Source organism: Artemia sp. Qi Xiang Cuo, chromosome 8, assembly GCF_049724085.1.
Source record: "Artemia sp. Qi Xiang Cuo chromosome 8, ASM4972408v1, whole genome shotgun sequence".
NCBI lineage: Eukaryota > Metazoa > Arthropoda > Branchiopoda > Anostraca > Artemiidae > Artemia > Artemia sp. Qi Xiang Cuo.
This window is the reverse complement of record NC_142801.1, coordinates 3,472,554-3,489,986: the sequence shown is the minus strand read 5'-3', so window position 1 is coordinate 3,489,986 and position 17,433 is coordinate 3,472,554. Positions and strand designations below refer to the sequence as shown.

The 17,433-nt window shown below is 34.1% G+C and overlaps 1 protein-coding gene across 1 annotated transcript in view; it reads left to right on the top strand.

Annotated features, from left to right (window-relative positions):
* Nucleotides 1–14,471, top strand: part of LOC148949077 (nuclear receptor corepressor 1-like) — a 274,580-nt gene extending 260,109 nt beyond the window's left edge. Inside the window, exon 6 of the mRNA XM_089093706.1 lies at nt 14,346–14,471. Coding sequence (XP_088949832.1) covers nt 14,346–14,456 — 111 coding nt within the window. The 3' untranslated portion in view covers nt 14,457–14,471. The remainder of the gene's footprint in view (nt 1–14,345) is intronic.
* The last annotated feature ends 2,962 nt before the right edge of the window (nt 14,472–17,433 follow it).

Sequence of the window (17,433 nt, the reverse complement as noted above, 5' to 3'; positions counted from 1 at the left end):
TCCATGTGTTTGTTAATGTATACGCTGTAAAATACGCTTAACTAATCGAGCTAGAAACGTGAACATTTCACAGAATTACCGTGGAACCATGGTATTCACTAAATGGCGTCTTTGCTCGAACAATTAATTTTTAGATTTTAGAAGAGTCCCCTTGAGAACCACCAAATCAGGCCTCCAGGTAAAAGGTTTCGATAAAAAGTAATAAGCATAAACTACAGAAACTAAATCTACTAACCAGAGTTGCTACCCATAGTTATTTATCACTATTTCTAGTCGTTTTTCATAATGCCTAAGAAAAATATCACTAAATCAGAACATAAATCAAAAGATTATTGAAAAAAGTCACTAAATCAAACAAAAAAAAAAAAGAGAATAAAACCCGTTTAATCGTCATTGACACATGAGCCTTTGGGATGTAAAATCAATTAGCATTTTTGTTGTTGTTGTTTATCAACATTTTTGTGATAACAAGAAACTTTTCTAAAGATGGCAATTAAATATTTCAAAATGTCACAGCCTTTTAGACGATTAAACAACTATTATTTATTTATTTGAGGCTAGCTTTACTCCCGACTGTAGCGCCAAGCAATAAATTGTTGAAAAAAAGGAAGAAAAATAGCAACAACAAACATAACCTTTTTAATGCAAAAATTATGTTCATTATAACCAAAAAACAGTGTCTTTTTGTCAAGAGACGCAGTTCTTAGTTTTTTCCTACCTCAATTAGGGATAGCCTATAGTCTGATAGGAGGTTCAAAACATGGCATCATATTTGCTTAGTACATTTTGCTTCCTTTCTTTTCTTTTTGCCTGTTTTTGGAAGATACACATGATGCGAAGGAAGAAATGCCCCATTTACATTTACTGTGTTTGCTTTGAAGGCAAAATATACACTAGCCTACTTGTACTTGTTGTGAAAAAGCAAGGCGTTGAGCAATACAAGAAAAGACTTACATAAGAGATCTACGCGCTAAATCGCCCATTTACTCTCATTATCTCAAAAACTCAAGGCATACCAGGAAAACAGCGAGGGATTGCACACTATCTGTTGGTGTACACAACTTTAAGCCCCTGGTATTGGCGTAAGGCACATTGACATGAATTTATTTAAAAGAGGGCCAAATTAGAAGACTACGCAAAAAGAGCAAATGTCACGTAAAAAAATATTGGGACGTTGTAGGGATGACGTACCTTTTTGCTACTGCCTAATCAGCTTAGCCATAATTTCATTTAGAAAAGAGAAACATTCAGGAGAACTTTTCAGAAGGGAATATCGAATACAAAATAATTTTTGCCTCATTTCGGAGAATTCGTCAACTTTCTTCTATATTCTTTTTTTAAGTTTTTTAAGCTAGGCCGTCTAAAGTATAAAGATATTGGTACCCTCGTACAATCCACAACATGCTCGAGTACTGAAGTAACGTTAATCCTAATGAAAAATACCAAAATATGATGAAAATGTAATGCTTTAGTTTATATAATAGTATAATTTGGGCTATATATTTGTATATTAGGGGGTGTGGGTAAAGTAACCTAACCTAACGTAACCTTACCCCCCCCTGTGCAAATATAGCCTAAATTATGCAGGTCCAATGCATTCTGTCACCCGTCATTTGTCTATGTCGGTATGAAACCGGTTGTCAGAGACCTTACATTAAGCGAACTTCTCGAGTGTGTTCAGGATTGTACGGGAGTACCAAAATATTTCCTTCAGGAAAAATTATAAAGTAATTGAAACTTTAAGTTACGATTTGACACGCCAATATATACCTAGTAAAGAGTAACACGCATTCCATATTACTTTGGTCTGGTCATTGCAGGGATTTAAAAGTACTCTGGTCAATTAGATTCTGAAGAATACATATGATGTTCTACTTCTAAGAAAGGAAAAGATAAATGACGTCAAAGTAAGACCTAACGATTGGCCATTCTCTAGTTTCAAAAACTTACACACATATTGATGTTATTTTTCCATTGAGCCCTTTAAAGGCTCTATATACTGTTTTTGTGCCCCATTGGCTCCGCCAAAAAAATGGGAAATAGGGATACACTAATACGACAGAAGGGGAATAGTTTATTTTCGAACCATTATATCTACCAAAGGTTCAATACCTGAGTTAAACTAAGATGTTTCAATTTCAGGAAAAAATTACATTTTGACAACATTTGACAATTTACCAAATTTAAAGTTTTGTTAGAACCTTGGTAATGCATTTTCATCATATTTTGCTTATTTTCGTTGGAAAAAACACTGAAAAGACATATTATTGGACTCACCTCAAACTTTGCTGGATTTGCATTTGAAGAATCTTCCATTATTTTCTATCTTGTCCTCTATTTCAACATATACTGACTTTCAAAGCTTTTCAAAGCTCTTAAATATACTTACCTAACGGTTATTTATTTACGAAATCGTGCAAACTGTTGATTTAGAACAATAATTACCTTTCTATATATCAATTAACACTCACTAGAATTGCAACTTTTCACTCGCGGAGAATGGTTTCAAAACAATACATCTTACATTGCATAGACTAATTATGTCAAACGAGACATCTTCAATGCAGATTAATTAATTGTTACGTTCGATTTTGTTTTGGACATAGGAGTGCATCAATGGGAAGTGAGAATTTCTGTAAAACTATCAAAGATTGATCAACTCGGAGATTTCACACTTCTTGTGTAATCAGAAAGAAAAAAGAAGAAAAATTGATAAAAGATATTTTGAAATATGACCCAAAATCAGAGCTATTACAACTTAAATGATGCGAGGGGGCGTGAAAACTATGGTTTTTAACTTTGATATGCAAGACTAGACAGAAAAGTCTATAGGAGTGGGGCTGCCACCCGCCTCAACCCTCGCTCTCGAAATCCCCACCACCCCCATCCCCCAACCTCAACTTTTCCAGATTATTTTAATATCCCCCCTCCCCCCCAAACACAAAAATTTCTAGAACAGTATTTTAATAGTATTTAAATATTTTAGTAGGAAAACATGATGGGCTAAAAAATAAAAAAAACGGACCTTTAGTAGCTAGTACGTATTTTCATCGTATTATAAATATTTTCGTTGGAAAACACATTGAAAAGCCTTATTAAGAGCTATATTAGGAATAACAGGTTAGAATAGGTTAGGTTACCATCGCTCTTGAAATCCCCCACACCCCCTCACCCAAGCTCAATATATATATATATATATAAACAATAAAAAAAAAAAACGGAATTTTAGTAGCTAGTACATATTTACATCGTATTTTAAATATTTTCGATGGAAAACACACTGAAAAGCCTTAATAAGAGCTATATTAGGAATAACAGGTTAGGATAGGTTAGGTTACCCTCGCTCTTGAAATCCTCCACACCCCCTCACCCAAGCTCAATATATATATATAAACTATAAAAAAAAAAAAAACGGAACTTTAGCAGGTAGTACATATTTACATCGTATTTTAAATATTTTCGTTGGAAAACACACTGAAAAGCCATACTAAGAGCTATATTTGTGAGGTTAGGTTAGGTTAGGTTAGGCTAGATCTAGGAATAACAGGTTAGGTTAGGCTACCCTCGCTATTGAAACCCCCCCCACCCGCCTCTCCTCAAAATAACATTTTACATATTATTTTATAATACTCCACTGAAAAGCCAGATTAAGAGATGTATTCGGGAGGTTAGGTTAGGTTAGATTAGGTTAGGATAGGTCTAGGAATAGCAGGGTAGGTTAGGCTAGATTAGGTTAAGTGGCCGATCCTCACCTCAGGGGCCACAGGCCGAAGGCGGCACAGTCGGGGTATCCCCCCAGGATAGGTTAGGTTAGGTTAAGTGGTCTTAACCTAACCCAGGTTAGGTTACCTAACCTAACTATGGGTTAGCAGGTTAGGTTAGGCTCGGTTAAGTGGCCGGCCACTTAACCGAACCTAACCTAACCTGCTAACCCATAGTTAGGTTAGGTAACCTAACCTGGGTTAGGTTAAGACCACTTGACCTAAGCTAACCTATCCTGGGGGGGGGATACCCCGACTGTGCCGCCTTTGGCCTGTGGCCCCGGGGGTGGGGGTCGGCCACTTAACCTAACCTATCCTAACCTAACCTGCTTTTACTAGACCTAGCCTAACCTAATCTAACCTAACCTCACGAATATAGCTCTTAATATGGCTTTTCAGTTGAGGATTTTAAAATCCTCTGGAAAATTTGAGTTTGAGGTGAGGAGGGTGGGGGGGGATTTCAAGAGCGATGGTAACCTAACCTACCCTAACCTGTTATTCCTAGACCTAGCCTAACCTAACCTAACCTAACCTCAAAAATATAGCTATTAGTATGGGTTTTCATTGTGTTTTCCAACTAAATTATTTAAAATATGATGTAAATTTTTACTACCTAATAAAGTTCCGTTTTTTTTTTTTTTTTTTTTTTTTTATAGTTTATATATATATATAAATTGAGCTTGGGTGTGGGGGGGTGGTGGATTTCAAGAGCGAGGGTAACCTAACCTATCCTAACCTGTTATTCCTAATATAGCTCTTAATAAGGCTTTTCAATGTGTTTTCCAACGAAAATATTTATAATACGATGAAAATACGTACTAGCTACTAAAGTTCCGTTTTTTTATAGTTTCGGTAAGCAGGTTTTCCAAAGAAAATATTTAAATAAGATGAAAATTATTTCCGAGAAATTTTTGCGTTTGGGGGGAAGGGGAGATTTTAAAATCCTCAGGAAAATTTGAGTTGGGGGGAAGGGGGTGGTGGGGATTTCGAGAGCGAGGGTTGAGGCGGGTGGCAGCCCCACTCCTATAGACTTTTCTGTCTAGTCTTGCATATCAAAGTTAAAAACCATAGTTTTCACGCCCCCCCTCGCATCATTTAAGTTGTAATAGCTCTGATTTTGGGTCATATTTCAAAATATCTTTTATCAATTTTTCTTCTTTTTTCTTTCTGATTACACAAGAAGTGTGAAATCTCCGAGTTGATCAATCTTTGATAGTTTTACAGAAATTCTCACTTCCCATTGATGCACTCCTATGTCCAAAACAAAATCGAATGTAACAATTAATTAATCTGCATTGAAGATGTCTCGTTTGACATAATTAGTCTATGCAATGTAAGAAGCATTGTTTTGAAACCATTCTCTGCGAGTGAAAAGTTGCAATTCTAGTGAGTGTTAATTGATATATAGAAAGGTAATTATTGTTCTAAATCAACAGTTTGCACGATTTCGTAAATAAATAACCGTTAGGTAAGTATATTTAAGAGCTTTGAGAAGCTTTGAAAGTCAGTATATGTTGAAATATAGGACAAGATAGAAAATAATGGAAGGTTCTTCAAATGCAAATCCGGTAATGTTTGATGTGAGTCCAATAATATGTCTTTTCAGTGTGTTTTCCAACGAAAATAAGCAAAATATGATGAAAATGCATTCCCAAGGTTCTAACAAAAACTTTAAAATTTGGTCAATTGTCAAATGTTGTCTAAATGTAATTTTTTCCTGAAATTGAAACCTCTTAGTTTAACTCAGGTATTGAACCTTTGGTAGATATAATGGTTCGAAAATAAACTATTCCCCTTCTGTCGTATTAGTGTATCCCTATTTCCCATTTTTTTGGCGGAGCCAATGGGGCACAAAAACAGTATATAGAGCCTTTAAAGGGCTCAATGGAAAAATAACATCAATATGTGTGTAAGTTTTTGAAACTAGAGAATGGCCAATCGTTAGGTCTTACTGTGACGTCATTTATCTTTCCCTTTCTTAGAAGTAGAACATCATATGTATTCTTCAGAATCTAATTGACCAGAGTACTTTTAAATCCCTGCAATGACCAGACCAAAGTACTATGGAATGCGTGTTACTCTTTACTAGGTATACATTAGCGTGTCAAATCGTAACTTAAAGTTTCAATTACTTTATAATTTTTCCTGAAGGAAATATTTTGGTACTCCCGTACAATCCAGAACACACTCGAGAAGTTCGCTTAATGTAAGGTCTCTGAAAACCGGTTTCATACCGACATAGACAAATGACGGGTGACAGAATGCATTGGACCTGCATAATTTAGGCTATATTTGCACAGGGGGGGGGGGTAAGGTTACGTTAGGTTAGGTTACTTTACCCACACCCCCTAATATACAAATATATAGCCCAAATTATACTATTATATAAACTAAAGCATTACATTTTCATCATATTTTGGTATTTTTCATTAGGATTAACGTTACTTCAGTACTTGAGCATGTTGTGGATTGTACGGGGGTACCAATATCTTTATACTTTAGACGGCCTAGCTTAAAAAACTTAAAAAAAGAATATAGAAGAAAGTTGACGAATTCTCCGAAATGAGGCAAAAATTATTTTGTATTCGATATTCCCTTCTGAAAAGTTCTCCTGAATGTTTCTCTTTTCTAAATGAAATTATGGCTAAGCTGATTAGGCAGTAGCAAAAAGGTACGTCATCCCTACAACGTCCCAATATTTTTTTACGTGACATTTGCTCTTTTTGCGTAGTCTTCTAATTTGGCCCTCTTTTAAATAAATTCATGTCAATGTGCCTTACGCCAATACCAGGGGCTTAAAGTTGTGTACACCAACAGATAGTGTGCAATCCCTCGCTGTTTTCCTGGTATGCCTTGAGTTTTTGAGATAATGAGAGTAAATGGGCGATTTAGCGCGTAGATCTCTTATGTAAGTCTTTTCTTGTATTGCTCAACGCCTTGCTTTTTCACAACAAGTACAAGTAGGCTAGTGTATATTTTGCCTTCAAAGCAAACACGGTAAATGTAAATGGGGCATTTCTTCCTTCGCATCATGTGTATCTTCCAAAAACAGGTAAAAAGAAAAGAAAGGAAGCAAAATGTACTAAGCAAATATGATGCCATGTTTTGAACCTCCTATCAGACTATAGGCTATCCCTAATTGAGGTAGGAAAAAACTAAGAACTGCGTCTCTTGACAAAAAGACACTGTTTTTTGGTTATAATGAACAAAATTTTTGTGTTAAAAAGGTTATGTTTGTTGTTGCTATTTTTCTTCCTTTTTTTCAACAATTTATTGCTTGGCGCTACAGTAGGGAGTAAAGCTAGCCTCAAATAAATAAATAATAGTTGTTAAATCGTCTAAAAGGCTGTGACATTTTGGAATATTTAATTGCCATCTTTAGAAAAGTTTCTTGTTATCACAAAAATGTTGATAAACAACAACAACAAAAATGCTAATTGATTTTGCATCCCAACGGCTCATGTGTCAATGACGATTAATCGGGTATTATTCTCTTTTTTTTTGGTTGATTTAGTGACTTTTTTCAATAATCTATTGATTTATGTTCTGATTTAGTGATATTTTGCTTAGGTATTATGAAAAACGACTAGAAATAGTGATAAATAACTATGGGTAGCAACTCTGGTTAGTAGATTTAGTTTCTGTAGTTTATGCTTATTACTTTTTATCGAAACCTTTTACCTGGAGGCCTGATTTGGTGGTTCTCAAGGGGACTCTTCTAAAATCTAAAAATTAATTGTTCGAGCAAAGACGCCATTTAGTGAATACCATGGTTCCACGGTAATTCTGTGAAATGTTCACGTTTCTAGCTCGATTAGTTAAGCGTATTTTACAGCGTATACATTAACAAACACATGGACACACTTGATTTTACATTTATAAATTAGCAAAAGAGCCAAACATACCCGGCTTTTTGTCTCTTCCCTCCTCGATTCACTTGCTATGGTTGGAAGCTGAGGTGGTACTTATGTAGAAAGCGGTAAGTGTATTGCGAAAACAGATACACATTACCCGGCACTTATATGAGACGCTGTATGGAGATAGGCATTACAAAAGGTTTCTTACTCCGGGAACTGTATACCTATTAAACTTTGATTTTTTGGGGTTTAGGAGGACTAAAAGGTACCTAGCTTGGGTTAGGTTAGGTTAAGTATTTAATATATGCTATGCTTTACCCCCACCTCCCTAATCTGCAAATATATAGCCCAAATTTGTTTCTGAACTATTATATTTTCATCCTATCTTGTTTTATTTCATTAGCACTAACGAAACTTCACTTTTCGCGCACATACCGCTTTCTACATAAGTACCGCTGAGGCTTTTGACCCTTGCATGACGTAATCATGATGCCATTCTCAGGATTGATCCCTCAGGATTCATTTTTGAATTAAAATCATGTTGCCATCAAGCCTTGGCTAATTCGAGAATAAGCCAAGACAGATTTAAGCAATTATTCAACTTTATTTCTGCTCTCTTTGATTTAATGTCGTAGCTCTTTACTTTTCATTGAAAAACATAGTTCTTGGAATAGGATCATGGACTGAATGCCCACATAAATTCGAGATGTTTGGACTTTCATCTCTTGTGTGCAAAGTAAACGGCATCCCACTCTACAATCTATCTTTTGATAGATCCTATAGAACATTGTATGAGTTGACCATGCAAACCCTAGATCATGACTCTCAACTATTTGAAAATGGTATAACTTTACGTTTCCAGCTTTAAAAGTCAAATCCAGGGAAGTATTAACTACTTTTGCTTCTTGAAACTAAAATATAAACTCAGTCATAGCTGATCGTTTTGGTTTCATTTATTCTTTAATAGTAATTTCTGGTCGTTTCAAGTTTTAAATTTTAAAAGGTATTTGCATCTGCTGAGCTTAAGTTTAAAATGATCTTTACTTTTCTTTGAAAACATATTTTTCGGAAAGTTTTTTAATTAATTTTTGTTCGTTTTAATTGCAAAAATTTCATGTTTTTAAAAATTTCATATTTCAAATCAAACCGAAAATTTCCAAGAACCATTATTAAATTTCTGCATTTTCCAAAATCTCACTTTACATTTCGAGCTTCCAGGTAAGTGTTAACTACTTTAGCTTCTTGAAACTAAAATATAAACTCAGTCGTAGCTTTCGATGAAAATTTAGCACTTTTCTTAAAAAATTAAGTCAAAAATAAAAATTATATTTTGTATTTTTTCAAAATCCTACTATATGTCTAGGTTTACATGTCGTCTCTAAAGGAAATGTCAACTTGCTTTTTCTTCATGGAACTAAAGTATAAGAATAATCGTAAGATTCGAGCATAATTCCGTATTTATCCTAGAAAATAAAAATTACATTTGTGTATTTTCATAAATCTCACTTTACGTTTCCAGCTTTATAAGTCAAATCCAGGGAAGTATTAACTACTTTTGCTTCTTGAAACTAAAATATAAACTCAGTCATAGTTTTCGACCAAAATTTAGGACTTTTCTTCAAAAATTGAGTCAAAAATTAAAATTACATTTGTGATTTTTTCAAAATCCTGCTATAAGTCTAGGTTTACATGTCGACTCTAAAGGAAATGTCAACTTGCTCTACCTTCATGGAGCTAGAGTATAAGCATAATCGTAAGGTTCGATCAGAATTCTGAATTTGTCGCATAAAGTAAAAATTAAATTTCTACATTTTCCGGAATCTCACTTTACGTTTCGAGCTTTCAGGCAAGTGTTAACTGCTTTAGCTTCTTGAAACTAAAATATAAACTCAGTCGTAGCTTTCAATGAAAATTTAACACTTTTCTTAAAAAATTAAGTTGAAAATAAAAATTATATTTTGTATTTTTGAAGATCCTACTTTATGTCTAGGTTTACATATCGTCTCTACGAAAATGTTAACTTGCTTTTTCATCATGGAACTAAAGTATAAGAATAATCGTAAGATTCAAGCATAGTTCCGTATTTATCCTAGAAAATAAAAATTACATTTGTGTATTTTCATAAATCTCACTTTACGTTTCCAGCTTTATAAGTCAAATCCAGGGAAGTATTAACTACTTTTGCTTCTTGAAACTAATATATAAACTCAGTCATAGCTGTTCGTTTTGGTTTCATTTATTCTTTAATAGTAATTTCTGGTCGTTTCAAGTTTTAAATTTTAAAAGGTATTTGCATCTGCTGAGCTTAAGTTTAAAATGATCTTTAATTTTATTTGAAAAAATATTTTTAGGAAAGTTTTTTAATTAATTTTTGTTCGTTTTTAATTGCAAAAATTTCATGTTTTTTAAAATTTCTTATTTCAAAATCAAACCGAAAATTTCCAAGAACCATTCTCCCACAACATTGTTTAAATTTTTATTTATATTTGTACCATAGTGTTCTCAATCTTTTTTAGGATGAGTGGCATGTGTGGGGGCTTACATACGAGGAAGAGGAAGAGCTTCTAGCCGCATGTAATGAGAATAGTGATATCGTCATTACAGCGGAGGAGGAGGAAGAGCTCCTCCTATGTACATGTGAAACAGAAGATCTGTTGCGACATAGGTCTTCAGAACGACTAGTGAACCATATAATTAGAGTGCGACCCGATTTTTATACGGAGGTGTCTCAATCTGAGGAGACACCTTCGCTCATAGATATCATACCTATGGAGGAGGAGGTTCAAATAATTGAACCTCCTGAGATAGAATATATAAAAACAGTGATAAATATCACATTAGATTAAATAACTGAATATTGTTTTGTTTTTTTTGTTAATTTTTGTTTATTAATATAATGCATATATTTACAATAACGTCTTTAAATCTTCACTTTAGATTTCTTCTTCTTCTGTGTATAGGCATCTGACGTGAACCACTAGTGCTGGTAAATCATTTGGATTCACTCTAGACTGGCTCTGATTCGTTAACCTAACCTGACCAGAAAAGAAAGGGAACATTTTCGATTTCGAAACAATTTTATTGAATAATTACAACAACAACATCAATAATATAGAGCATGTACAATTAACGATACTGTTTATTGTCTTCAATATGTTTCACCAATGCACTTAAAGCACATTGAAGTCTATTCATATGTGCAATATCAACTTTAGCGGCGAAACATAATTGATCCTCCATTTTAAATTTGCTCAAGGATATTACATATCTTGCATATACTGCATCCCATTCCAGACAAAGCCGTGATCCTTTCGTGATTTCCACCGCAATGTTTGATGCTCTTGTATTATTATCATCAACTCCACTATCAACTTCTAATAGGGTATTCTTCTAAGAGGTCATTGAGCGATTACGTAATCTTTCTCCCTAGGGACTCTATGACCATATTTGGACCATAAACCACGTGGTGATCGTGGGAGTTTTAAAAAAAGTGTCCGGATCGGGATTCGAAGGGGTGGTGTAATCGTCGGAGCTCATGAGGCCTCTCTACTTACGCTAAAGTTTGACTCTGTCTCACAACTTTATTTTTTAAAACAATAAAAAACTTTAGCGTAAAGAGCGAAGCGTTGAGGAGGAGACAGCCCCTTTCATATACGGAATAATTTCTGTTCGTTTTAAATTTTAATGTCGCTCCTTACTTTCAGTTTAAAAAACTCTTTTTTTTTATTTAATTGTCTAATAAAGGTTAAAAGAGGGGGAACATCTTTCGGATAATTCCAGCAAAGAATAAACGTTCCAGCGAAGTCTGAACACGGATGGTTATTTAAAAAAAAAGTATTCCAAGAAAATAATAAGTTGAAGACAAAAAGAGTTCAACATGTTGGTGTACAAAATACCAATTTATTCTAAACGTATAGTCTGATAAAGGTTAAAGGAGGGAAGCCATGTTTTCGAATAATCACGGAGAAGATTAGATTTGACTATCAAAGATATAAAGTCTTAAAGATTGTTTTTTTAAATTTTTTTTCCCCAAACTTAAGAAATGATTTTAAAATTAAAGACAAAAATGATTCAGCGGATCGATGTGTAGAAAATTAACTAGTTACCGCATTTAATGTTCGTTAATTAGCTGTGCTTTTTACATAGCTAAATGTTGGAGCTTTACTCTTCTTTCGGCAATTTTCAGTGATTTATGTCATAATAGATAATATGAGATAATTTAATCAATACATTTAAAGGTGCTATGAAAATGCTCGGGTTATTTTCAAGAGAACCAGAAACACATGGAGAGCAGCAATAACTTTCTTCATGATAAAAGGTAGAAGTAAGTGAAATAAGAGAAAAAGGGAAATCTAGTACTATCTTTCTCGTTGTTAAATAAAGAATTAAAACGGGAAAGAAAGAGAAAGGAGGGAGAGGAGGAAAGGAAAAGAGGAAAAAAAAAATAAAAAGATTGATTGCTTTAGTCCCCTGTTTAGTTAATTTTTTTTTTTTGATTCTCTTAAAGGTACGAATGTCTTATGTTGAAAATGCTTTTTTTTTTTATGTATTTGTTTCATTTTTGTTTCTCCCCTGTTTTTTTTTTCTGGTCATATAGCCTTACAGGAGAGTTTATATTGAAGTGTATTTTGTTGAGTTTATTGATTGAATGAAATTGATTGATTGATTGATTGATTGGGAGTAATACCAGTCTCATCTACTTAGATTTATTATAATGTTCAACCTTTGCTTGAAGGAATCAGAAGATATTTTTCATGGAACAATTCCATTTTTGAATGAATATAAGAATAAAGCTGTTTCCTGTTGGATTTCAATCCTGGGTGTTCTAACTATGGCTGCCTTCTTAAAGAAGGCTGACTGTAAATTTATCCCCCCCCCCCTACGAAAGGCAAAACACAAAATATTCAACAGTTTCTGAACACCTTTCAGGTAAAATATTAAACATTCTTTTTATCCATAAATACATGTGTGTTGGATTGCCATCTCCTCCTCAATTAGAAAATAGATATGTGTGAATACTAGGCAGGTAATCAGAGAAAGTTGTGTGCCGACATCATTTCCCTTGTCAGCTTTTTAGTTGGTAGCGGAAGCAGACTTCAGTTCGGCAGCGCATATTTTAAAAGGCGTATGTTATAAGATTATAAGTACAACATAAAAGATATACAAAAGCATGGCCATATCCAGGATTTTTTCAGGGGGGGGGGGGGTACAAGATTTTTTTTTTTTTTAAACGCATCATTTTTTTTTATATTAATTTCTTGTTATGATTTTGCGAGTTGGACAAACATTTACGGGGGGGGCCTAATCTGCCATATGGACACGGTCTTTTACGTAGGATATCATGAGATATGGCTAAAGATATACATTTCATAGCCTTAGTAAAAACCAAAAGAATATGTTTCAAATTTTTCGACATTTTTTTTTCTAATTTCTGTTATTACGGGAACAGATTTTAAGAAACTAGTTATTTTTCAAAAGAGTTATTACAGCAAAAAAACTGATATGAGAAGCACATTTTTCTACGATTGGCAAAATGGGATATAACGCCTTTTTTGAGGAAGCACAAGTTTCTTATGAAGTGAATAAGGTATGGCAGCCAAGATGTTTCAAAATTATTGATCTAAAAAAATCAAAAATTTAAAAGGTGACAAAAAAGTAAAAAGTGACAGATGAATTAAAACGAAGAAAATAAAGTCTTACTTTAAACGCTGATGTAACAGAAATAATTCAATATTCGATTGAAAAAACCTTCCATTTAAAAATTTAGAATTTTTAGATTCCTTCTAGAATAACGTTATAACGTTATTCTTGGAAATTTCACAATCGCATTTTAAATGGAAAATATAGCAATTGCTTGAAAAATGCTATTGAATTATCTGAAGTTTTCTGAATTGTCTAAAAATTTTCTAAAGTAGCACATTTGGGAAAGTGAGTTATTTTTTGTCATTCCTATACACCAGAAATGCTTTTCCATTACCTTGAAAAGTCTAATTTTTCCGTAAAATAGAAATGCATGCGCAAAACATTTCAAGCTATAAAAGTAGAGGCAAGTCGATGGCAGAGGCTTGCAAGCCGCTTGTCAAGCTATTGATTGAACAGTAGTTATATTTCAGTAAGTTTCATTGACCTAGAAGATTAGCTTTTCTAGTTTGCAAAAAGCTCTTCAACAAGAATTCGCACATTTCACACTTATAATTGAAATTCACAAGAAGGCGAGAAGGAAAAATTGAAATTCACTGAACTGAAATCAAACAGTTCGTGGTAACGAACTGTAAGTAAGGAGCGATCTGACTCATAGTGACCGAAACTCTAAACAATGGAATTTTGATACCATAGATACATCAAAAGAATCGCATTTTTATGCTAATTTGAAATATATAAGTTTCATCAAGTTTGATCTTACCCATCAAAAGTACATTGGTATTACATTTTACTACATTGGAAAGTAAAAGACCCTTAAAATTTAAAACGAACAGAAATTAATCCTTATATGAAAGGTGCTGTTCCCTCCTCAACACCTCGCTCCTTACGCTAAAGTTTGACTTTCTCACAACTTTTTTTTAAAACAATAATAAACTTTAGCGTAAAGAGCGAGGCGTTGAGGAGGTGACAGCGCCTTTCATATACGGATTAATTTCTGTTCGTTTTAAGTTTTAAGGGTCTTTTTAAGGGTCTTTTACTAAGTCCTATTTCTAAACATATTACAGATTTAATATTTCTTTTTCAGTTTCCTTACTTCGACCGTGATGACGTTGCTTCACCAGGATTTGCAAAGTTCTTCGAAGAAGCATCTAAAGAGGAGAGAGAACATCCCATACGGTCTGGCTTCTTTTTATAATAATTCGTCTATGGCTACTAGGAAAGCAAAAAGTCCGCCGTTGTACAGAATTTTGTTTTATTTACTAAGTCCAGAAGCAGAGAAGACCTGAGTCACACACGACTCAGAACAGATTCACGAACAGTCCCAAAAAAATGTAGAATACATAACAGGTATCAAACAGTTCGTGGTAACGAACTGTAAGTAAGGAGCGACCCGGTTCAATGGTAACCGAAACTCTAGAAAACGGGTTTTTGATACCAATAGATACATCAAAAGAATCAAATTTCAATGCTAAATTCAAATATATAACTTTTATCAAGTTTAGTCTTACCCATCAAAAGTTACGCGCCTGAGAAAATTTGGCTGATTTTCGAAAAGAGGGGGAAAGACCCCCTAAAAGTTATAGAATCTTAATGAAAATCTTAAAACGAACTATTCCCCTAGTCATATTGTTCCGTATATGAGGGGTGCTGCCCCCTCCTGAACACCCCACCCTTCATGCTAAATTTTTTTAGAACTTTTAAGAGAGCTTCTGATTATAATTAAACGGCCTTTGTTTCAAAAGAGGTTCTTAAAGAATTGAGACCAAAGGTTGAACTTCAGCGTAAAGAGCAGGGCTTTGAGGAGGGGGCAGACCCCCTGATCTGCAGAATAATTTCTGTTCGTTTGAAGATTTATGCTGCTCCTTATTTTTCGTAGATGCAACTTGATTTTTTATTTAATTTCTGATCGTTTTGTTTAAATAATTCCAGGAAATCCACCTAGCGACCCCGTGAAAAATTCCTCCATGGAAAGTTCCTCTCGCGTAAGATCCTTCTTTCCTAGGAAATCATCCCCTGACAATATCATCCTTGTTGCAAATCCCCCCCCCGGAAATTTCTTGCGGGCGATCCTGCCTGAAAATTATCCTTAGCCTACTGTTATTTAAATATTTTTAAATTTAATTTCTGATTGTTTTTCAGGTCATGGAAAAAACCTCCCCTATGTGAAATCCCCCCCCCCCCCAAAAAAACCCTCTCGATCGCACTTCAACACAACCTCTTGATGCAGCACGAGGGTTCTAGCTTATACATATATTTCATTCCAAAATGGATGCAGTTTACAAGGACTTTATTATTAACAATTTCTTAGCTTAAACCCTAGAAGTATAAATTTCTAGTATAAACTGAAAGTAATGATCGACATTAAAACTTAAAACGAACAGAAATTATTCCGTATATGAAAGGGGCTGTCCCCTCCTCAACGCCTTGCTCTTTACTCTAAAGTTTTTTATTGTTTAAAAAAATATAGTTGTGAGAAAGTCAAACTTTAGCGTACAGAGCAAGGTGTCGAGGAGGGGACAGCCCCTTTCATATGCGGAATAATTTTTGTTCGTTTTAAGTTTTAATGTCGCTCCTTACTTTCAGTTTAAAAAACTTGTTTTTTTTATTTAAAAAATTATTTAAAAAATGGGTAGATGGGTAGATTCCCCTTTCATATACGGAATAATTTCTGTTCGTTTTAAGTTTTAATGTCGCTCCTTACTTTCAATAAAAGTACCAATTGGTAACTTTTGATGGGTAGCACTAAACTTGATGAAAGTTATATATTTGAAATCAGCATTGAAATCTGATTCTTGAGTTTTCTTTCTAAAGTTATATATTTGAAATCAGCATTGAAATCTGATTCTTTTTATGTATCTATTGGTATCAAAAACCCGTTTTCTAGAGTTTTGGTTACCATTGAGCCGGGTCGCTCCTTACTTACAGTTCGTTACTTTGAAACGTCAGCATTGAAATCTGATTCTTTTGATGTATCTATTGGTATCAAAAACCCATTTTCTAGAGTTTCGGTTACCATTGAGCCGGGTCGCTCCTTACTTTCAACTGAAAAAACCTAGTCGAGCTACCAAATTGACACTAGCATCATCGTCAGCGACCTAGAAAACGGGTTTTTGATACCAATAGATACATAAAAAGAATCAGATTTCAATGCTGACGTTTCAAGGTAACGAACTGTAAGTAAGGAGCGACCCGGCTCAATGGTAACCGAAACTCTAGAAAACGGGATTTTGATACCAATAGATACATCAAAAGAATCAGATTTCAATGCTGATTTCAAATATATAGCTTTAAAAAGAAAACTCAATAATCAGATTTCAATGCTGATTTCAAATATATAACTTTCATCAAGTTTAGTGCTACCCATCAACTTAAAACGAACAACGAACGAAAAACAAAAACGAAACGAACAGCATTGAAATCTGATTCTTGAGTTTTCTTTCTAAAGTTATATATTTGAAATCAGCATTGAAATCTGACTCTTTTGATGTATCAGTAGAAAGGCCTTATTGACTCCGGGGCGAACCACATGGTTTATGGTTTTTCTCACTGAGAATGAAAAAACAGAATTTTTCTCATTTGAAAAAACATGGTTTTTCTCACATTTATGGATGTTTCTTGGATGGTTATGAGTGTCGGTCAATTTATTTGTTGCTTTTCATGGATGTCAACATCAATTTATGCCTGTTTTTATAGTTTTTGTCAGTGAAAATGAGAAAACAGGATTTTTCTCACTTTGATGGATGTTTTCTGGTTTGTTGAGTCTAACGGGGACAGGGTCAATGACACTTTTTTCAAGATTTTGTTTTGTCGTTGTTGTTGTTTGGCCAAGGGCATGCTAGGGGCGAATGTTAAGATCCAGGAATAGGAAACATTTAGATCACGTGTTTCCTTCTAGACCAATCAGCGAGTCGGTTACATCTCCGTCTAGACCAATCAGAGGCTCGCTTACACATGGTTTTCCCCGTTACATAACAATTCATCCTTGAGATTTCGTATATAACGGACATGCATTGTGATTAAATTATCAGAAAGTATTGTGACACAATGGATAGAACACATGAAATTATTGATGAGCTTGAAACCTTGGCAGCCTCAATTTACAATGTAAGTTCTGTTTTAGTACATTTTCATTTTCAAAATAAAATTATTTTCCTTGGTCACCCTCCAGTATA